Source organism: Mus musculus, chromosome 12 (genome assembly GCF_000001635.26).
Source record: "Mus musculus strain C57BL/6J chromosome 12, GRCm38.p6 C57BL/6J".
NCBI lineage: Eukaryota > Metazoa > Chordata > Mammalia > Rodentia > Muridae > Mus > Mus musculus.
In genome coordinates this window covers 71,036,197-71,059,586 of record NC_000078.6, presented here as the reverse complement: position 1 = coordinate 71,059,586, position 23,390 = coordinate 71,036,197, and the positions used below count along the sequence as shown (strand labels likewise).

Below are 23,390 nucleotides of genomic sequence, written 5' to 3'. Positions count from 1 at the left end.
TTAAACTTAATTTTAAGTCCTTTAAGTAAATCATATAAGTCATACTTGGTGCCCCCCCCCCCCCCCCCCCCACTTTTCTCTAGTGCTTGCCTCCTTCTGTATTGGCTACTATAACCCTTTAAAGCATTTAAAGACAAGATTGTGTCAAAAGAATGGATACTTCTTACCCTGCTTCAAAATAAAACAAAGAGTATTGTTTACTAGCAAAAAAAAAAAAAAAAAAAGGCTGACACATAATTACTTAGTTGTGAGTGTTTGTGCACCCTGCGCGCCCCCACCTCTGTAAAAAATAAATTTCCAAAACCCACCAATTTAAGTGTTCCTATGTACTAATTACATAAATGTAGTAGTGTTTTCATATAATAGTATTATGTATTAAAATAAACAATCCTTGGGCTGGCAGGATGGCTAAGTGGGTAGGGCACCACCAATATGTTTAATGGCCTGAGTTCAATCGCTGGGTCCCACATGATGGAAAAAGAGAATTGATTCCCACAAGTTTTCCTCATACCATCACACAGGTGCCAATCCAAGCATGTACATACACATACATGGTATAAAAATATAATATCTGCTGGTATATTACCTATAAATATTTATAATTTTTCTGTTTTTGTTTTGAGACAGGGTCACAAGCAAGACAGGCTAACCTCGCTCTGTAGGTGAGGATGCCCTTGAACTACTGACCATCCTGTTGTCACGGGCTCTGTGCTAAGACTGAAGATAAACATCACACTGAGTTATAGAAATTATTTAAAATTCAGCAGTACTATAGAAAAATTAGTAAAACACGAATGTTCCTTCCATATACAGGATCATGTCTTTCGAAGATACCTTTCCTATGGTTCTAAAAGAATAATTGAAATTTTTGCCTTTTAAGACCCATATTCAGATGAAAAGCAATGTTCAGGCAATAAATATTGATTATTCAGGGCTTAGAAGGCAACAGGCACTTTAAGATCATGTTATCCTTTAAGAAGTTTAATAGCTAATAGTATAGCCAGAATCGATGAACATGTAGTGAATTAAAATATATAATAAAATCTAGGAGGCAGGCAGATCTCTGTGAGTTCAAGGCCAACCTGTACTACACAGCAAGTGTTACAACAGCTAGAGCTACATGACACTCTATCTCAATAAAACCAGAAATAAATAAAATAAAATAAAAATAAAAGTTGTTCCCTAATGTAAGCAAAGAAAAATCAACCCACTAAATGCAAACATGGCACAAATAAGGTTGTATCAAGCTATGCTAAATTCTTCAAGGTTGAGTGTATACTTTTACAGGTTAAAAACTGATAGTTTATGGGCATTAAGTTAGTGAATAATAAAGAGTATTCTAGGCTCTGTGAGGAACTATGCCACAAAATTTTAAGTTCAGGTACAGTTCCAAGATATAAAAACAAAATTAGTAAAAAATTCAATTTACATATACCTACTTTCTTGAGAGGAAATTCCCACCAAAAATAAGTAAGCTATAAACAAAGTTTTAAATTTACCTGATGGCTTTTGCAAAACTGCTGAGTTGGATAGAGAATTCCTCACCATGAGTTTACTAGCTGTGTTCCATGCACTAGGAAGTGCCTTCTGCATGGGATCCTGAGCTGCTGCTGTTTGCTGTCCCTCCCTGGGCCTTCTCACACTCTAGCACCTCTGAAGGACTTAGGTGTGGGAAAGGGCAGATGGAAGAAAGGTAGAGATTCTCTGAACTGTGAGACTTCTTCCCTTCAGGTAATCAAGAGTAACTATATTCTTGGCAAACCTGGTAGAGCAAGCAAGAGGATCTCAAGGTTCCAGAACACTCCTGGATGTGAATGGGTACCGCTACCCATAGTCTACGGAGGATTACGAGTAGTGGTTTACACTACCAGGCTCAGATCCTTCTGACATGAGGCATTATGTCTTCAAATTAAGTTCAAGTATTTATCAATAGTTTATCATCACTCAGGAGCGGTGCAAGAGCACGGTGGATGGAAATGAGACTACGTGACCCCTTCTCATTTTGCTGCTTTGATTCTGCCGAGTGGTGTGGACAGACACAAGGGGCCAGACCACATAATGTAGTGTGCATAGTGCGGGAATGCAGGGTGGCACGACCAGTTCTGCTCCGGAGCGGCTGCCACTGTAATAGTAAAGAAAGCCTTTCCATGTGACTGGCAGTTCCCGAACAGCAAGCAGGAGCAGATAGGTCCGACAGAGAAAAGCCGTGATCAGGAAAGGGCTTTGTCACAACGTACTAAAGAGCCACTACTTGGTATCATATAGACAGGACATTTTGTAAAGAATTAGAGTCGTGTTTTTGAAGTTCTCAGTCATGAATCATGAATGAAACGAAGGAATAGGGAAGAGCATGCCATCACTCGGTCCACAAGGGCAGGGAGGAGGGGGGAGGAGTAGGGAGGAGGAGGAGGAGGAGCAGGAAGAGGAGGAGCAGGAGGAGGAGGAGGAGGAGGAGGAGGAGGAGGAGGAGGAGGAGGAGGAGAGATCAGCCCTGCCCTGAAGGAGAGGGAGTGGATGAGAGCAGGAGAGAGAAGTTCCAGGGAGTTTCTGCTGGTTGGATTTTTCTTCCATGCCTCTCTATGCTGGCAGTACTCTGTAGGTCTGCCAGTTTGAGACACGGCTACTTTATGCACAGCTTTAATCTCTGATGACTGTCAAGCATTTAGATAATCATTGTGTGATGAAAAGACATCTTGCAACTCAGTTGAGAAGATGTTCTTGCACGTTTCACACTGGCCACCGGAAAAACCGAATGCTCTGCAGTAAAGCCAGGAAAGCCGGGAAGGACAGGATGTTTCAAGTTGTCCACAACATGGGCCACCATCTCCACACATCTGGAAGCAAATGCTCATTCAGAAACAGCATCCACTCCGGCGACAAGCAGGCTTCACACTTCATCTGGATATAATACAGTATGCTACCCTTTTCAGACGGGGGTCTCCTGTAATCTAGGTAGGCTCCAGTTAGTGTCCATCCTCCTGTCCAAGTGCTGAGATTGCAGGCACATGCCACAGATGAAGCAATACACACCTCATTTCTGCTGTTAAGTTTCCTAGCCAGGAAATTGACTTTACAGACTGCAAATCCAGAAGGTATCCAAACTGTCAAAACTGGAGGCTGGTCTGAAACTTGTAGCTACCCTCCTGCCTCTGCATCCCTAGTGCTGCAATTTCAGATGAGCACCACAGCTAGCTTAGCTTTCACTGTGCCCATCCAGTGCTACTTAACACTGAGAAGACAAAGCTGACTACACCCAACACGAAGGAGCCTCCAGCCGCGTCTGAGTGGAGGCTGGGAGCTCGGAGACACGTGGACGTGAGAAGAAGGTGAACAGGGGTCAATTCATGAAAGCCCAGACTTCAAAGGCCAGGATGAAAAGAAATATATAAAATAACAACAAAACCCAGTACCGAAATCAGTGTTCATCCGATACGGGTGGAAAGCGATTAAAGGGTTTAAACAAGAAATCTTTGAATCTTTGGCAAGGTACAGAAAACTATCCCAAGTTGGTGGGAGGAAAATATTTAAAAACAGAGAGAGAGAGAAAGAGAGAGAGGGAGAGAGAGAGAGAGAGAGAGAGAGAGAGAGAAACCTAGACTACATTGTGTAAGAAATGAGGTATTTTGAAGAAAAGAGAAGTTGTGTCAAAGACTGTTCCAATTAACTTCAAACAACAGTCCAACAACTTGTTTCACACAGCAATTTCCCAAGATTTTACATAATCCACATTTATTCATTCTTCACAAACTAGGTGATGAGGGTTTAATATGGGCCATGCACCATAGTGCTCGCTGCCAGGGTACCCTGGGGAGAAAGGAGGAAGAACAAAATCCCTGGCACACCTTGTGTCCATTTACAACACAGAAAAGGGGAAACAGAAACTGAAGTGCTTGTGAAAGCAGAGAGTTTCTCATAAGAAAAAAAATGAGAAAATAGAGAAGGTATTGGATAGCCTACTGAGCTAGCAAGTCTGCTTTGAAGACACGATGGAGTAGTGTATCTAAGTACTTCCGTCCACAGTCACATACACACACACACACACACACACACACACAATCTCTTAGATATACACATTCATACTGATAAGAGGGTAGGCAGTTTGCATTTGAAAACCAACAAGTCGACAAAATTTGGAGCTGTGACGAAAGGATGGACCATCTAGTGATTGCCATATGCAGGGATCCATCCCATAATCAGCTTCCAAATGCTGACACCATTGCATACACTAGCAAGATTTTGCTGAAAGGACCCAGATATAGCTCTCTCTTGTGAGACTATGCTGGGGCCTAGCAAACACAGAAGTGGATGCTCACAGTCAGCTATTGGATGGGTCACACGGCCCCCAATGGAGGAGCTAGAGAAAGTACCCAAGGAGCTAAAGGGATCTGCAACCCTATAGGTAGAACAACAATATGAACTAACCAGTACCCCGGAGCTCTTGTCTCTAGCTGCATATGTATCAAAAGATGGCCTAGTTGGCCATCACTGGAAAGAGAGGCCCATTGGACACGAAAACTTTATATGCCCCAGTACAGGGGAACACCAGGGCCAAAAAGGGGGAGTGGGTGGGTAGGGGATTGGGGGGGTGGGTATGGGGGACTTTTGGGATAGCATTGAAAATGTAAATGAGGAAAATACCTAATTTAAAAAAAAAAAGAAAAAAAAAAGAAAACCAACAAGTCTGTAAAAACAAGCAAAAAGTGATTTGGATTAGTCGGCTTCCCCTGCTCACACCCTAACAGAGGGTGATTCCAACAGTGATGAGAAAAGGTTTACTTTACTGCTGGCAGATGTTCTGTTCCAATACAACAGACACATTACAGTGCCTCGGTGGAATAGTTAATAACGACTTCAATTTAAAAAGAAAAATATTTTAAGAATATGTTTTAAAATGTATTTAGTACTTGTTAAATGTGCACTGGTGTTTCGCCTGCATGTATGTCTGCAAGGGTGTTGATCCCTGGAACCGGAGTTACAGAGCTGTGAGCCCCACATGGGTGCTGGGATTGATCCTTGGCCCTCGGGAAGAGCAGTCAGTGCTCTTAACTGCTCAGCTATCTCTTCTCTAGCACCCAAAAAGATTTTTTTAAATATTTATTTCTTTTTTGTGTATGAGTACACTGTTGCTGTCTTCAGACACAGCTGAAGAGAATGTTGGATTCCATTACAGATGGTTGTGAGCCACCATGTGGTTGCTGGGAATTGAACTCAGGACCTCTGGAAGAGTAGTCAGTGCTCTTAACCACTGAGCCATCTCTTTAGCCCTAAGAATACTTTTTAAGTGGCTGGAGAGACAGTTCAACAGTTAAGAACTCTTGCTGCTCCTGCAGAAGTATTTGACTCTCAGAGTCCACACAGTGTCTCCCAGGTGTCCCTAAGTCCTGTTCCAGCAGATCTGATGCCTTATTCGGACTTCCCTAGACGCCAAGCATGCACACAGTGCACAAACATACATTCAGGCAACACACTCATACATATAAAATGAAATAAATCTAAAAAAATGAAAAAGAAAAGGCTTGGTACAATGACCTGCACCTGTAGTCGCAGCTACTCAGGAGGCAGAGCCAAGAGAATTCAAGAGCGCAGGAATTCAAGGTCAGCCTGGGCAGCAGAGCAACACTACATCCCAGAAAAGGTGAGGGAGGGCGAGGGAGGGAGAACTTAACATAGACGCTAATGAACAATCTACAAAGTAAAAACAAAACAAAACAAAAAACAAACAAAAACCCAACTATGTACAAAGTTTCAAATACAAAACCAGATAGTAGAGCAGGAAATAGGATACAGTTGCCATCCCAGAGCTTGGGAGGTAAAGGTAGGGGGAATTCAAGGTCATCTTCTGCTTAGGCTTCTAGAGCTCCTGCCTTAAATACACAGGGGTGGGGAGATGGCTCAGTGGATAATGGTGGCGGGTTGCTACCAAGCCTCACAGCCAGAGTTCAAGCCCCTGACTAGCATGGCTGGTGAGCCTCCTCTACCCAAATAAAATGTACATAAATAACTAACTATAAAGCAAAAGAGAAATAAGTTTTAAAAATTAAGTAGGCAGTATTTGTGTAAGGTCCAAAGGTCCTGACAGCAGTGAATTTCCTGAATAAATAAATCTGGAATAATGTGACATTAAGTAATGCCAAGTACACTGCTTTGAAAAAGAGATATTACATAACATGCTTTAGAAATATTTTAAGTAAAAAGTTAAAAAAAAAAAACACCTCTTTTGTGTCCTAAAATTATTTATTCCCAAAGGGATCACATGTAGTTTCTGGTTTGAAAAAACTAGCTTCAGATCTAGTGCAGAGACCAGCCTGGGGGAGGGGGAGGGGCAGGCCAGCAGTTATGTGCTAATGCACTAGTCTAGGAAAAGCCAGAGATTGCCTGGACCAAGTGCGGCAGAGTAAAAATGTAAAGAGGTGGGCAAAGTAAGGAGCTATTCAAGGAGGTAGAAGACAAAGGGTTTGTGTCTGAATGGATTCAGATGGAAAGACCAAGAAAACAATCAAGGTGCCTTCTGTGTATCTGGCTTAGGCAACTGGGTGTGGTGCTTTTATTAAAATAGATTAGGAATGGCCAGGAAGGGAGGTAATCGAAGCTGTGGGCATACTGAGTTTGAGTACTTATAAACATGAAAAAAATTCCAGACAGTTTTATATAAATGTCTGTAGCCAAGAGACATCTGAGGTGTGCACAGAGATTTGGGGTCATTCTATCATTTAGTTGGGAAGTAAACCAGAAAACCAATGTAATGTCATGCCATCTGAGTGCTACTAAGGTGTCAGATGAGATAAGAAACACTGTTGTTTGGTTAAAGGTCTCTGGTGACTGTCAGCAGTTGTTCTGGTTGTGATGAGAGGACAAGACACCACAGTGACAGATGCAACTGAGCAACCTGGACAAAAGGGTAAGCGCAGACAGACAGACAGACAGACAGACAGACAAGTGGAGGAAACTTGAGGGCAGAAGAGGCGGGAACAGAATGGAATGGGCTAGAGGAGGAGGAGAGGGAGCTGATAGACTCAGACTTCTGATCCAGAGCAGAACCCCAGGGACCTGGCTCTCAGAGGGCGACACGCTGTCAAGTGTGCCTGGGAAAAAGAACAGGCTGTTGGGTCTAAGTCTCCTCTCATGCCTCATGCGGTTCATAATCTGCTCCCACCCGAAACTTAGGGGGTTTCTTTCCAAAGCCGGAGTGGAGACAAGGTGACATTCAAAGAAGATGACTTGATTGCAAACACTGAATTACCCAGTAATAGTTGGAGAACCAGTTAACTCAGATCCTAAAATTTACAGAAATACCATTCCTCACTGAAATACCATTCCTCACTGTTACACACATGCCAAACACTTCCAGGAACACAAAGGAAGTGATATATTTACTGCAAGATGCTGTTTTACAATTTAACCATCCCACTTAAAATAATTTTATGACTCTTGCATTTCAAAAGTTAAAGTAAACCCAATAAATTACTTTTCCACTTGAAATGATACATACACTATAATCAAGATGTGATAGTCGTGCTCTCATCAAGACCATTTATTTATCTTATTTATTTATTATTTGTTTGCAAATACTGCATGTGTGTGTGTGTGTGTGTGTGTGTGTGTTTCAAGACAAGGGCTCTCTATGTAACCCTGTTTGTAGACCAGGCTGACCTCAAATTCACAGAAATCCTCCTGCCTTTGCCTCCCAGGTGCTAAGATTAAAGGCATGCACCATCACCAGCTGGTTATCATCAAGTTTTTAACGTCACCCAAACCTCTTATATGACCTCTAATATAAAGTATGATTACGTAAAACTTTTTTTTTTTTTTTAACCATGGAGAGATGGCGCCATGGTTAAGAGCACTGGCTGCTCTTCCAGAGGACCTGGATTTGATTCCCAGTTCCAGGGGATTCTGACTCCCGCCTTCTGGCCTCCACAGATACCAGGCATGCAAGTAGTGCAAAGACATTCATACAGATAGAACACCTCTACACAATAACTATTTTTAAAATGTAGCTAAATTTATGTGAACAAATGTATAAATCTTATTAGTCTCATTATGTGAATTTAGTGTTGTTTATGTTTTAGGCTGAAGTAGTAACGACTTTTAAAAACTCATTAAGACTTCTTAAATAGAGATTTCGGGGCTGAAGCGATGGCTCAATGGTCAAGAGTACTGAATGCTCTTCCAGAGGTCCTAAGGTCAACTCCCAGCAACCACATGGTGACTCATAACCATCTGTAAAGGGATATGATTTCCTTTTCTGGTGTGTCTGAAGACAGCCACAGTGTGCTCATAAAAGAAAAAAAAATTAAAAGAATAAAGAGACTTCTCTTTTTTAATGTGTATGTATGTTTCTGCCTGCATACACAAGTGCTCCATATGCATTCAGTGCCTGAGTAAGCCAGAAGAGGGCACTGGATCGCCTGGAGCTGGAGGTAGAGATGTCTGTAAACTGCCATGTGGGTGCTAAGTAGCAAACTGGCCAGACTGAGGTCTTTTGCACAATCTGCCATGCTCTTGGCCCCTTAACCATCTCTGTCCAGCCCACTGTTATTTTTCATTTCCTTGTTTAATAGTCTAAATTTAAGCAAATTGTTGTATTTGAATGTAAGCTAATATCTAAGGTATTCATTAAAGGAGGTTGTGTCAAATCTACTTAAAGCCTATTATTATTGGTAACTGAAGTTATTAAAATCAGCTTTGATATCTATATTAAAATTTAAAACCTTAAGCTTTACTGACATTACAGTTTTCCTGAGTTATCAGGCATTTACTGTGGGTCTATACACAGAGTGGTCTTGAATAGTCACCAGCAAATGCCTATAACCTACATGGGCAGAGATTGACACAGATGACATTTGATTCAAATACCAAAAAAAAGAATAGTCATATTTCCAGGAATTTAAAAACTTAAGCACTTATGACTTTTACAACAATGGAAAATTATCTTGGGCACTAAATATGGTAATCCCTACAAAAGCTTCAAGATTGGAAAAATGAGTATGTCAATACATTAGACCAAAAAGAGTAGATCTTATAAAAAAACTCACTAATTTTAATTTTCATTGTTACACATGAAATCTGATACACAAGGTCTACTGATAAAGTCATGATGATTTAACCTAAAACTGGTTAATTTCCTCTTGATAATTAACCTTTTAACATCTTACCCTTAGAAAACTCCCCTACATTTATCCAATATAAACCTAAGTCAAGAGAAATAAATAATTCCTATCATTTCTATTCATCTGGACTTTCCAATAAATTTCCAAGCTAAAAAAAATTAGTAATGTCTTTTCTAATATAAAACTTTCTTAACAAAGACATTTAAATAAGACCACAAAAATCATCTCTAAGCAGCTCTTTTTGGCCTAGTTATCTATGTGTTGCAATTACCAATACAGACAGGAAGTATTCCTGCCCCATCCGCAAGTCTCTTCCAAGCACAGCCTGAGACACGCTGCTTACACTCAAAGCCTGACGTGGCCTCTGAGTAGGAAATAAAATACTAAATAAAAAAGCTCCTGCCCCTGGAAAGCTGCACAATGTCCAATCTTACTGCTCCAACTAATGCTTGAATCCCCGCAGCACGGTTAACGAACAGAGGCTACTGCTCATTCGCACTGCACAAACACCAACACTTGTATGATTCTGCAGCATATGCTTGCTAGCCTACCCTGGCTGACGATCTACAGTGTTGTTTAATGGTTTACAGAATGTTCCAAAGGATCTTTAGATCCTTGTAGAGCAGCATCCCATCCTCATAAGCAGCCCAGCATCCCTTCATCTGAGGGAGAACTATGCTCTGTACTGTAATACAGCAGTTAGCCTCACTGGTGTGGGGAAGGCCCATAATGACTAAGCCAGGTAGGCCCTGGCTCCTCAGATCAGCCAGTGCACATCACACTCCGGTTTCTCCTCTTGCTATGTGTGCTTTGAAGCAGCTCTCGATTGATCAGCATGTTAAATTGTTTTAAGAATTATTCTTCAAGATGAGTTAGAATGATTCAGCAACTAAATCTCAAATCCAAGAGCAGGAAATGCAGCTGATCCTTCCCCTGAAACAAACACGATCTCACTAAAGGAAGCCCACTAAGGTGGCCAGAGAACTACTTTACAACAAGCCTGTGGCAATTGACCAAACAGTGGGAAAATGAGCAGCTGAGAAATAATGTAGAATAAACTGCATAAAGCATGCCTACAGTTTGTGATTTTTGCTATTTTTCTGTCAGGAATAAAGCAACCGTACCCACTAAATTTTAGCAAGTTCATAAGAGACACACTGTAAGGAGACATTATTTTTCTAAGTGTCCTTATCTTTGAATTTTTCTTTGCTGTTATTCCTGCAAATTTTAGCCTCTGCTCTGTGCATTTTTCCTAGCATTTCTCACTAGCCACTTGGATGAAACATTACACTATTACAGAATTAATCACTATAACACAGACACCATTTACTGTCTTAGAGGCACCTCTGCAACTTCTTTCAAAGCTCTTTTTAGCCTCTTTGTTTAAAATTTCAGGCTATTTTTTGAGGGATAGGGAAAATACATTCTGGAAGGGACACTAATTAAAAGTATTAGCAGAAATAAAGAGACTAACCCTTCTTTCAGCATTTGGCGATATAAGATCCTAATTAATGTTCAATAGAAATCCAACAGCTAACCACAGCCTGCTAAGAGTTCACACCCTGAAAATGTGGCCTATTTACCCTGAAACACACAACCTAAGACTAAATACACATAAAATTCAGACATCACATCTAATATTCAAAATTTAAATCCTAAGACAATTTTTTTTTTGCCAAATTGTCTCAGCACAGTCATTCCAAAAGCTATCTTATGTTGGAGAAAAATCCCCTTTACCCTCTAATCTTCTAAAAATAGATTCCTACTGTCTTTTACAAGAAACAATTATGCTTGGTTATGAGCTCTACCGTACCAGCCATATAATCAACACCTAAAAATTGTATTTAATCTCATTTTTTGTCAACCAAAACAATAACTAAATATTAAAAAAAAAAGTCTTACCTATGTGCTGCATTTCCTTTCAAATGCAAAACGGTTAGATTCCCCTTCTACTAGTGCAGGCTCTGGGCATGTCAGTCTGATTGGCAAATATCTGCTGTCCCCTCTGAGGTCACAGCATCCGCAGGGCGATACAGCACTACTTACATTCTCTTCCACATAAAAATCAGACATTACATGAAAGGAAGAGAAAGACAGCCCATTTCAAAGCAGCTGGCAAACCTCCACTGGCAACCTGCCAAGCCTCTGCTAACCCTTCCTGTCTTTCTGAGCATGCTCACTTAAAACCAACAGCATGTTACTATGGCAACTCTGTCGGCAGCCTGTAAGTATGAACCGCCATTCTGATTTCAGAGTGTAAAAAGCCAAATGCTGCAGGGGAAGTCAAAGGCAAGAACCAGCATACATTCTTCCCCACATATAAATCTAGCCGTGGCGTTCCAAAAGCTCACACGTGTGCATGTAAAACAAACAAAAGCATCGCACATTTTCAAGGCAGAATTTTTCATGCTCAAATAGGTGGTCGTTTTCAATAAACTCATGCTTTGTTTTGCCTCTCAACAACTGAAATTACACTAGAAAATTCATCCCGTTTAACAAAACCCTGGCGACTCCACAGCCTGGCAGCATCTGAGCAGCCACGGTAACCCTATGGATGGCTTCTGTAACCTACAATCAGAGCATGCACAACACGGCTGCAGTACAAAGAAACCCACTCATGATAAAATCACAATCTACAGTTTTTTCTATGATTTGTCAAGCTGCCAGGTGTGTTTTTCTTTGGATGTAATTAGGATATTTAACCCCTAAAAGGTTTCTAAGTTAGGAGAAACAAGACCGGGGTTCAAATCCCTACACTGCACATTTTAGCTGTGCCAGCTCAGGACAGTTAACTTCTGAGTCTCAGAGCACCCTGAAAGCAGGATGGTAACAATGACATCACACACTGACAACTGGTAAACACGGAAAATACCTGATCCCCCCCTCCCCAAAACCTTGTTGATTAACCTCGAAAAGTACTTTTTGGTAACTTTATGCTGAAAACCAGTCCTGATTTATACACTACACTCTAAGCCAACTAGCCACAACTCCTTAACCAAATTAAGCTAAGAAATGTTTCAGACAAAAACAAACGCCCCAGAGCAAAAGCATAGAGGTATTATTTTCACTAGAAAACAAACAAACAAACAAACAAACAAACCACAGCGTTGACCTACCAGCTCTTCTTCCTCCTTTTTGGCCTCTTTTTCCTTCTCCTCTTCATGTTCCTCAGCTGGGCATTCTTCGTCATCACTGCTGGAGGACTCAAGGATTTCACTTATATCCATTTTCCAATTATCAGGAACAATCCTACCTTTTAGGAAGACACTTGCTCTTCGCAGCCCTGAAAGGAAACATGGACTTTGGCAGTTGCTCCGGAATGAGGGGAGGGAGATGCCAGCCGCTCAGTCTGAAGGCTCAAGCCAAGTCCACCCATTATTCTCAAAATGATAGAGGAAATCAGGGGGTCTCATGAGTCAGAAGACCATGTAGATTTTATTACAATCTGTAGGCGTTTATGTTTGCTTACTGCTATGAGACAGGGTGTCACTATGCAGCCCAATCTAGCCTGGAACTTGCGACCTTAACATGGACACCTCTTAAGTGACACCAAGCCTGGCAAAGATTAGAAATCGCCTTTTAAAGAAAAGAATTTACTTTTATTTTATGTATGACTGTCCTGTGTTTATTTATGGGCAGACTCCAGTCCACCAGTAGCATTAAATTCCCGAGAACTGATTACAGATGGTTGTGAGCCGCCATGTGGGTGCTGGGAACCAAACCTGGGTCCTCTGCAAGAGTAACAGTAACAAGTGCTCTTAACCTGTGAGCCATCTCTAGCCCCACTACTAGAACTAGGTCAGCCCAGGTGTGGTAGTGCATGACTTTAATCTCAGCAGTTGGGAGACAAAGGCAGGTGGATCCCTGTGAGTTCAAGGCCACGCAGTGAGTTCCAGAACAACCAGGCCTATGTAAAGAGACAACCCTTCTGCACCCCTCTGAAAGAAGAAATACTAACGATCAAACATGCAGAGTTAAATCTGTACAATTTACAAACCAAATATTTTATCGAGACATGAAAAAAATGCCATTAAGTGAGAGTATCATTCAGGTGTGTCCAACACATTATCTGTGAGGCTCACACTCAGAAACCGAGCGCAGGCACAAGGCAAGGAGCAGCAGAAACGCTCACTCTGTAAGGTTACTGACACTGTATTGGGCCACACGCAGCCCACGGATGACAGGGCAGATACAGGATTCCAAACGGTGAATATGGTAATAGTCAGTACTTGTTATTTTCTAAACACGGTCACATCATGAAATAAACTGACTCTGCTTTCACGTACCTGGCCTAGCACAGAGCTCAGATTCTGGTAGAGTGAGAATGTCCAGTTCCTTAATGTCCTTTCTTGCTATAGAATAACTATGAAAAAAGAACAAAACACAGAACTACTTATTAAATGAAAAACATCATTTAAGCAATCCATATCCACACATACATAAGACCTCAAGAAATGAAAATTATTTCCTCAAATAGTGTTTTATAAAAGCCAAAGGCCATAATGCCCTGATCCTTAGTAAAACCTTGGAGGCGGGGCTGGTGAGATGGCTCAGTGGGTAAGGGCACCCGACTGCTCTTCCGAAGGTCCGAAGTTCAAATCCCAGCAACCACATGGTGGCTCACAACCACCCGTAATGAGATCTGATGCCCTCTTCTGGTGTATCTGAAGACAACTACAGTGTACTTACATATAATAAATAAATAAATCTTAAAAAAACAAAAAACAAAAAACAAAAACAAAAAAAAAAAACCTTGGAGGCAAAGTTGTATCTTTTAAGTTTCATGTACTCAAGTACTCTTATTTGAGAGCCTGGAATTTACAATGTTTCCAAATATACAACCTTCCTATAGACAATAGTTTCAATCAACAAAGTCATTTCAATACTTATAGATAACACCCATTTTGTTTAATATTTCCTAATTTTTGTTAATTTGCTAAAATATTTTTATGATTATATATACTATGGTATATCTTTCATAGAGAACAACTTAAAAATATGAATTTTACTGTTTTAATAAAAATACAAAATTAAAGGAAAGTTTCTCAAAGTCTTCTTTAAAATTAAAAGTGAAAATACTTATTTTACCAATAGTTTATTAAGAAGCTTCATAATTCATAATATGAAATAGCACATGATAAAAATATGAAATTTTTCAATAAACTATATATATTTTTAATTACAAATACAGGTCTTTAATACTGCTGCCACTTATTGTTATTTTTACATAAAATTTATCAGCTAAAGGTACCCTACATAAGCACAGTAATAACAACCTCTCAGTTTCAACTTGAATGAGTCCCTTTATGGTAGGTGGCCAATCACTGTGTCCCAGCCCTATGAATCATTACTGGATGGTGTTTCATTACTCACAATTTAGAATCAATAAATGATCGAACTAAACACTGATCTTTTTTCACTGTGACGTCATCATTGCAGCTGGGAGAGACAACCTGGAATACAAAATCAGAATCGACTGACTCCCCTTGCTCAGAAAATGAACGTTTATTTTGTTATTTACTACCCCCCCTCCCCACCCCCCCTCCCCTACTCCCGTCCTAACTTTCATCTGTTAGGAAAGGACTCATCTACTCAGTCACATCCCTCAACAAGAATGCTTTAGTTTTTTTAATTATGTCTATTCATCTACTTGTGTATGGGGTAGGGAGAGTTCAAGTTTGCTGTTACCCTCATGTAGAGGTCAAAGTACAACTTGGTAAGCCTTGGTTCTCTCCGGCCACCATGTGGGTTTCCTAGGGCTCCGGTTCAGGTTTGTCAGCAGCAGTGGCAAGCACCTTGACCTACTGACCATCTTGCCAGGCCCAAGAATGTAATGTTAGAAATAACTTGGGGGCAGGGAGACTGGAGAGACAGCTTAGCAGCTGAGAGGGTGCAGATGACACAGGCTCTGTCCCTGGCAACTACATGATGGCTCACAATTGTCTGTAACTTCTATTCCAGGGAATCTGACCCCTTCTTTTGGCTTCACAAGGGCCAGCCACCCTGTTGGTACACAGACATACACGGAAGCTAAACACCCCATACATAAAGAAATCAAATCAAATAAATTTAAAAATTTTTCTGGATCTGCTAATGTTTCATATGGATTATGTTTTACAAGAAATAGCTCAATTTCTAATAGCTCCCATTACTAATAAATTACAAAATTTATTTCATTATTTTTTAGCATATTGGCTTTCTAGATATTAACATGCTCACTAGGTAATAAAAATTAATAATGAAATATAAGTTAAAATAGTATCACTTTAAAAATTAGAGCTTATTCAAACCTAAATAAGATATTTTATCACATTTATTCATTTGTGAGGAAGGGTACACATGTATCCTAGCATCCTATGAAGGTCAGATGGCAACTTGCTACCATTTTCTCTTTCCTCATGTGGCCCTGGGATCAAACTCAGGCCACAGGCTTGTGCTTGGCATAAGCATCTCTACAGGTGCAACTATCTTCCTGGCTCAAGACTTGATTTTTTATCCAAAACAGTAACATTTATGGATGTATGGTCTGTTCTTTTCATTTTTTTCAGATAGGGACTCCTAATAGCCCAAGTTCGCGTCAACTTTACTACATAGCCAAGGATGACTGAACTCTGTACTCTCCTCCCTCTGGCACAGTGCAGTTTGTTTAATTGGTGGTGAGTATTTTTGTTTCTTTCTTTTGAAACAGGATCTTACTATGTATCATTAACTAGCTTGGAAATGACTATGTAGACCAGGCTGGCCTCAAGCCCACAGATGTTTGTCTCCCTCTGTCCCCTGAGTGCTGGGATTGAAGGGACAAGCCACTGATTTGGTTTTTGTTATTTTTCCATTGTGTGTGCACATGCATGCACTCACAGAGAGACCAGAGGCGTCAGTCCTGTGGGTGCCCTACACTCTGGTCCTCTGCAGGTCACTGTGCTCTGAGGTCACTGAAGCAGCACTCCAGACCTTCATCTAAGACACCTCAGTACGCATCTGCTTTAAAATCTGGCGGTTAGAAACCACCTAAGATCTTTTTTAACAGGGCATGAACAATTTTCAGTTTGTCATTGAAAAGAAAACTTTTAATCTAGCCTTTGAAAGTAAAAAATGCCTTAGCAGTGTGCTTAGTGAGTAATTTTTGAGTACTGTAGTCGTGGTTTGTATTTTAAAAACTCAAGCTGGGTAGCACACTTCTAAAGTTGCTGAGACAGACTTACTCATGATACTCTTAATCCTTAACAAACCCAGAGTCCTGGACGTTGTAGGCAAAAGTGTGTCTCAGACACTCACTCACACTCTGGCTCCCAACTCCATTCTTTGTAACTAAGTTTCATTCATTCAGTTTATTATTATAACAATATACACTTTATAACTATCATGTTCAATACCACAGAGCCAGATTTTTATTTATTTATTTATTTATTTATTTATTTACTTACTTACTTACTTACTTACTTACTTACTTATTTTTTGAGACAAGGTTTCACTATGTAAACCTGGCTGGCCTCAAACTCAGAGGTCTGCTGGCCTCTGTTTCCAAAGATTCAAGTTGTGCGACACCACACTGCACTGGGTTTTTAGATACTCTTATTGATTACTGTTTGGTTTTTGGCAGGTCTCATCTGCCCAGAACCTTGTAGGTAATGGAGGATGACTCTGAACTTACACTACTCTCCTAATTGTTAAGATCACAGACATGGATGGCCACACTTTGGCTTCAGAGACAAATACAGGTCTTGTGAGTACTAGGTACTAATAACTGTCAGACTAGTAAGAGTCGCTGTGCTTCACACAGAGGGGCAAATCTAAGACATACAAGAAAGAACACAACAGGGGGATGACCCATTGGTACACCAGGCACAGGACAGTGCCAAAGGCAGGAAAATTAGCCCTACTCAGCTAGAAGAGGTGTGGTAGTCAAGTCCTGAGATGTAAATAAATAGAAGTCCAAGTCTCATCACATCACCTGGGAGCTACTCTAATGGCCTCCATATTGATTTCTGTAAACAGTCTTATGAATATTCCCAAACATGCAGCACAAATACCATTCCTTTTCAGAACTATCTGCAGAATTATCCCTGAGTTTTAGGTGACCCTTGGAAGGCCCTTCTGCTTCAAGGGTCAATGATATTTGCAGTTGCATCCTATTCTCCCCCTCCTCTCTCTCACCATCGGTCAAAGAGGATTTTTGTGAGACAACTACACCTAAGCAGTCTCCGACCTCTCATAAAAGACCCTCTGTGACCATCTGTCCCTTCTTCTGTGCCATGAAACCGCCATTTCTACAGCGTTAAACATCTAAGGGTGGAGATCCTTCCTTTCTATTACTTCCTTAGTTTACTTTATGTACCAGTACTAAAAAATTACTACCACTTTTTTGGGGAGACAGGGGGTTTCAAGTCAGAGTTTCTCTGTGTAGCCCTGGCTATCCTAGGACTTATTCTGTAGTCCAGGCTGGCCTCAAACTCAGAAATCTGCCTCTGCCTCCTGAGCACTGGGATCAAAGGCGTGCGCTGCTACACTGGGTTTAAAGAATGAGTCTATAACTCCCAACATAGTCTGCTTTATGTGTAGAGCGCATGTTCTTGGGAGTCACAATGAAAAGCCCACACTTGCCTGTCTTCTGAGGAATTTACAGTCAAGGCAAAGCAAGCTCACTCCTGTCCTCAGGTAACACTCATTAACTCAGGGTGGAGTAAAGGCGCACAAATTGAAGAAGTTAGCTTAGGCGTAGTAAGGAAAGTAGCTGGGTGGAAGAGTGCCTGCCTAGCATGCCTGGGCCAATGGTGTCTGGGAGGTGAAGTTCAAGGTCATCCTAGGCGGACTGGCAAATTGGAGGCCAGCCTGAAATATGTAAAACCCTGCCTCAAAATAAAAAAGCTGGGGCTTGGGCTGGATACATGGCTCAGCGGTTAAGAGCACTGACAGCAGCTCTTCCAGAGGTCCCGAGTTCAAATTCCAGCAACCACAAGATGGCTTACAACCATCTGTAATGGGATCTGATGCCCTCTTCTGGTGTGTCTGAAGACAGCTACATATAAATAATAAATAAAACTTAAAAATAAAAAAAGCTGGGGCTGAAAAAATGGCTCAGTGGTTAAGAGCACTGACTGCTCATCCAGAGATCCTGAGTTCAATCCACAGCAACCACATGGTGGCTCACAACCATCTGTAATGGGATCCGATGCCCTCTTCTGGCACACAGACATTCATGCAGATAGAGCACTCAGATGCTTTAAAAATAAAAAAATAAAATAAGAAAGTGGAAGGGAGCTTATGGTGAAGGAGTCTTAGATATTCATTAAAAGAATTTGAAGGGGGGCAGTGGTGGCGCACGCCTGTAATCCCAGCACTTGGGAGGCAGAGGCAGAAAGATTTCCGAGTTCGAGGCCAGCCTGGTCTACTGAGTGAGTTCCAGGACAGCCAGGGCTACACAGAAAAACCCTGTCTCAAAAAACCAAAAAAAAAAAAAAAAAAAAAAAAGTGAAATTAGTTGATGAAGCAGACTCAGTAAAACTAGATTAATTAACTGAAAGATCAAGGTTTTGTATATCGCATGTGTGTGTGGTGCATGCACACAGATGTGTGGGTGCATATGAACACATTGATGCATGTGCTCATGCACATAGGGATGCAAAACACGGGAACAGATGTCTTCTGTCACTCTCCGACACTGCACTGCGCTGAGACAAGGTCTCTCGCTTAACTGAAGCTTGCTTCTTTGGCTAGGCTGGCTGGACAGCGTGGTTTTGACTCTGTTGTCTGGGCACTCAACCCCAGGCTATGCCTGGCTCCTTACATAGGCACCGGAGTCCCCAAGCTCTCCTGCTTGCAGGGCAAGTGCTCTTACCAGTGTGCTTGTTCCCTGCCCCACCCCCAGTGTCTTGTTTTGTTATTGAGACCAAGTTAGTCTCCACCTCCTGGGCTGAAGCACACTTCCTGTTTTGGACTCTAGAGAAGCTGAGACTACAGCCCTGAAGCACCACATCTGACCAAGTTGTTGGGATTACTGTGAGATAAATCGATTATTTTTAAATGGTTCTACCTAAAAACTTAGTTCTAGATAATTAGCTGAATGTAATAAAGAAAGAATTAAGAAGCCAGATGTGGTGGCTCACACCGTGATCCTACACCTGAAGAGACTGAAGCAGGAGGATTGTTATGAATCTGAGGCCAGCCTGGGCCACACAGTAAGTTCCGGGCCAGCCTGGACTATCCAGTAAAACAAACAAAACAGCCATAAAGAATATTGAGGACTTGACCTACAGGAACTGAAGCGGTGAGGCGATAAACAGGGCAGAATGAAGAACACATCTGAGGGGAAAACCTGAAAGGTCAACAAACAGATAACAGAAGGAAAGCCAAAGAAAGACAATGGCCATGTGAGTGGGCCTGTCTTAATATTAAATTACAATTACATCTTCGTTAGATTTATAATACTTCCAAAATATTTTACATACATTTTAAAAAATCCATTCTCGACAACTAATACAGCTGACTAATTTTGCAATGAAACTTACCAAAGCAGGGTACCATCCAGTGCTCTCTGCTGTGGAGGCCACACTTACAACTTTTCCTAATAATTCGTCATTGAGACGCCTCTTATCTTCATCTTCCTCTTCGCTGCTTTCTTCTTCCTTTTCGTCTTCAGTGCTAAGAGTCAGGAGAACCTGGTCATTATCCAAATGTCCATATCCTAGTGTCCCAGACCTAGGCATGTCAGAGTGCTGTGACTTCTGCATGGTCCACTGGCCCCTATGGCTGCCTCTCCATTCTTACTGGGGCTGAGGAGATGGACAGTCTCCTGCCTCACACAAGTAACTGAACCACCTAAGTAAGCAACACTTGAGTTTGCTTCACTGGTCAGTGAATACCTGGGCTTCGGTTCCTCTGCCAGGACAGAGAAGCCTAACTTCTCTGTATCACCTCATTCACTTTTAGAAACACATTACCTGTCTGGTTTTTAATGCCAGGGGGCAAATAATGCAAGTTTAATTTTCTAGTAGGGTATGAAAATAGCTCCCAAAAAGTATATGTGGGTTTATTCAGGTATCTTCTCTGGGGTAATCATTTACTTCTAAGTGTCCATAACAAGCATTAATTATGAGTCTATGCTTTTTAAATAAAAATGAGAATGTACGCTTTTAAAATCATGGTAAATAGTAATCTGACATGCTCTTGAAGCATCCTGAATATGCTGATATCTGCCATTCACTGCACTATGCAGGGCTGTTAACTACTAATGATCTGAGGCACTTGGTCCTTTTCCTCTCACAGACCCGTTGCCTAGGAGCTACCACAGGACTCTTTACTTTCCACACTGACGACATTTCCGTATCTTTAGCTCTAACACCTACAATTGCTTATGTGAGTGTCCTGCACTGAAATATCAGCCTACTCAACTTTTTGAAAGTTACAATTATTAAAGACTATAATACTATGTTATGAGTACAAATACCATTAATGACTTATTAAATAAATGTGCTAAGCACTTGCTACACACTGGAAAACACACACAACACTAGTCCAAACTGCCAAGACACTATCAATCCCATTGTCCTCAGTTATAAACTAGTAATAGGATCCTGTAGAGTGTGTGTGTGTGTGTGTGTCTGTTTCTGTACGTACAAGCGCCAAAGCACATACATACAGGTCAAAGGACAACTTGCATGACTTGGTTCTCTTCTTCTACCATGGGAGATTCAGGAATCAAATTCAAATAGACAGGCTTGGTAACAAGTGCTGTTACCTGCAAACTGCCTTGCTGGCCTAGGAAGACTTTATTATAGCTATGACAACCAAATGTAAGTAAGAAATGAGGCTGGAGGGAAAAGTTACAAAGTCATTGTTTTGCTGTAACAGTGCTGATATATAAGAGGAGCCCCAGTGAGTAATTAAACAAGGAGGAAGGACAGCTTGAGGGGAGCCGCACCCCAGAGGGGAGAAGGGAAGGTGACTTGGAGAACTCTATGCCCAGGAACTAGGCAGGTAGAGCACTAGCCACTCACCACAGGGATGCCAGCAATGATGGGGCAAACAGATGGTGAGTATCTACTGGTGTCCTTACACTGAGAAGAGCACACACCACTTGCTGTCTACACTGAATAACCTTAATCTATAAATGAAAAACCCCTGAAAAACATCTGCATCCACTTGTACTCTTAAATGTCCGTAACACCAAAAGCTAACAACTGTTTTTGGAACTCATGAACCACAATCAGGGAAATGCAGCCACATGCACATGACCTTGGTTAGGATCCTGAAAGGATGCTCTGAAGGCGCCTAGGACAACAGCTGGGCCTGAAATGCTGAGAGTGTGAAGTAACAAGATGCCACAAAGTAAACTGTGAGGCAGGTAGATCAGGCCTGGCCCAGGACTGTGGACCACTAGGCAAATGGTCAGGGGTTTGCCTGTGGGTTCCATAGTTTACATATGTGAAACTCAATGTTCTAATTATGATATCAGTATTTTATATAAGACCCAAGAATTGTGATGCTGTTTTCTTCCACAGGGCTCAGTAAAATTATGAAACTGAAAACTAATTATGTATATACAAAAAGATGGAAAGATAAGGCAAATAGGGCAGAAATAGTAACACTGTTGAATCTAGGCAAAAGACATATGGAGACTGTTTGTATTGTTATTTTTAAATTCAAAATTATTTGTAAATCAGTCAGTGGTGACACACACCTTTAATCCCAGCACTCAGGAGGCAGAGGTGGGCAAATCTCTGAGCTCAAGGCTAGCCTGGTCTACAGAGAGAGTTCTACTAGGGCTACAGCGAGAAACTCTGTCTCAGAAAAAACAACAACAGCAACAACAACAACAAAATTTGTTTTTAAATAAAAAGATAAAAAAAAAACTACAAGTAATTACTTAATAAAGGAAAACCTTGCCAATTAAAGATTTCTGTCAAAGCAAATTAAAATAGTATTTTGGGAAGTGGAATTTTCATGATGTCTGTAATGGAGGAGTTAAAAACGAAGTCTGCTGAGGGCCGAATGTGCAGCTTACAGTATGCCATGGAAACATTACCCCTCAGGACTCAGGACATAGCCATCCTAGGAAAGTCAGCAGAGGAAGGCTTTAACACCATCGAGAGAGTAACCAAGTGTGAGCACTCACATAGGCAGTGAGGACCTCCTCCCTCTGTTGGTCTTCTTTGCAATGACTGGCGTCCCAAAATGCTCTGGGTTTGTTAGAGGAAGCTGATCCAGAGTCTGCAGAAGAGACAAAGAACTGAATTCACACTCCACTTTCCCATCACGTGCTGCCCTCCATATCAGTCCCGGCCACCCTACCTCACTCTCGGCAAAATGTCTCTCCCCTTTCAGGCAAAGTGAGGTCCGCCTCAGAGTTCTCTCATCACCGTCATCAAACACTGCAAAATGCAAAAGATGTCTGAGACTCTACGCACATCAATTTAAAAAACCAACAAACCAACAATGTAAACAGTGTTACTACTATTTCAGAACTTGTGGCAGTTTGAGTGGGGATGATCCCTGCTGACTCATGTGTTTGAAAGCTTGGCCCACAGGGCGTGGCACTATTAGGAGGTTTGGTTTGGCTGGAGTAGGTGTGGCCTTGTTAGAGGAAGTGTGTCTCTATGGAGGCGGGGCTTTAGGGTCTTAAATGCTCAAGCTACACCCAGTATAAAACACATCCTGCTTCCTGGTACCAGGAATGAAATATTATTGTGATAGGCCCAACCATGCTTTAGTCTGGAGTAACGTGGATTTTGGAACTTTGGATTTGGAAAGCGGCGGAATGCTTTAAGTGGGGCTTAGTGGGTCATCCCAGGAGGAAGCAGAAGACAACAGTGCTCAGGGTGATTTGAACTTTGGGGTGCTAGCTCAAAATTTTTCAGAGGAAAGGAATTTTAGCATGTTGCCTAGAGATCGTTCTTGTGCTATTTTGGTGAAGAGTGTGGCTGCTTTTTACTCTTGTCCAAACAGTCTGCCTGAGGCGAAGGTGGGATTTAGCTTAATTACATTGGCAAAGGAAGTCTCAAAACAGCCTAACACAGTCTCTGTCCTGTGGTTCCCTCTTGTGAAGAGCATTTTGGTTGAAGGTAGAAAGCTGAGAAAGGAAAACTATAAAAAAGTATGCTTCAAGGGCTAAAGGGGCAGCAGGAAGAAGAATGGAGCTAATCCTGTGATCAAGGAGATAAACAGATTAAAGATATTAAATGCAATTAAGAGAGTGGTGACCTCAGGACAAGATCCCACCCAGACAGAATTGTATCTTGTGAATAGGAATTAAAGAAAAGCTTGTGGTGGTAAACACCTTTTATC

General features: G+C 41.4%; 1 protein-coding gene across 4 annotated transcripts in view; it reads right to left on the bottom strand.

Moving 5' to 3' along the window:
- Positions 1 to 23,390, bottom strand: part of Arid4a (AT rich interactive domain 4A (RBP1-like)) — an 84,271-nt gene that overhangs the window by 39,765 nt on the left and 21,116 nt on the right. For 3 of the 4 annotated variants that reach the window (XM_011244105.2, NM_001081195.1, XM_017315057.2), the window contains 6 exons: positions 22,398 to 22,477; positions 22,222 to 22,316; positions 19,616 to 19,748; positions 14,484 to 14,563; positions 13,397 to 13,473; positions 12,227 to 12,393 (listed from right to left, as the gene is read on the bottom strand). In XM_011244105.2, the coding sequence (XP_011242407.1) occupies positions 12,227 to 12,393; positions 13,397 to 13,473; positions 14,484 to 14,563; positions 19,616 to 19,748; positions 22,222 to 22,316; positions 22,398 to 22,477 (632 nt within the window). Of the gene's footprint in view, positions 1 to 11,012; positions 12,166 to 12,226; positions 12,394 to 13,396; positions 13,474 to 14,483; positions 14,564 to 19,615; positions 19,749 to 22,221; positions 22,317 to 22,397; positions 22,478 to 23,390 lie in introns of those variants that run through there. The other variant, XM_006515834.3, reaches the window with a different exon arrangement.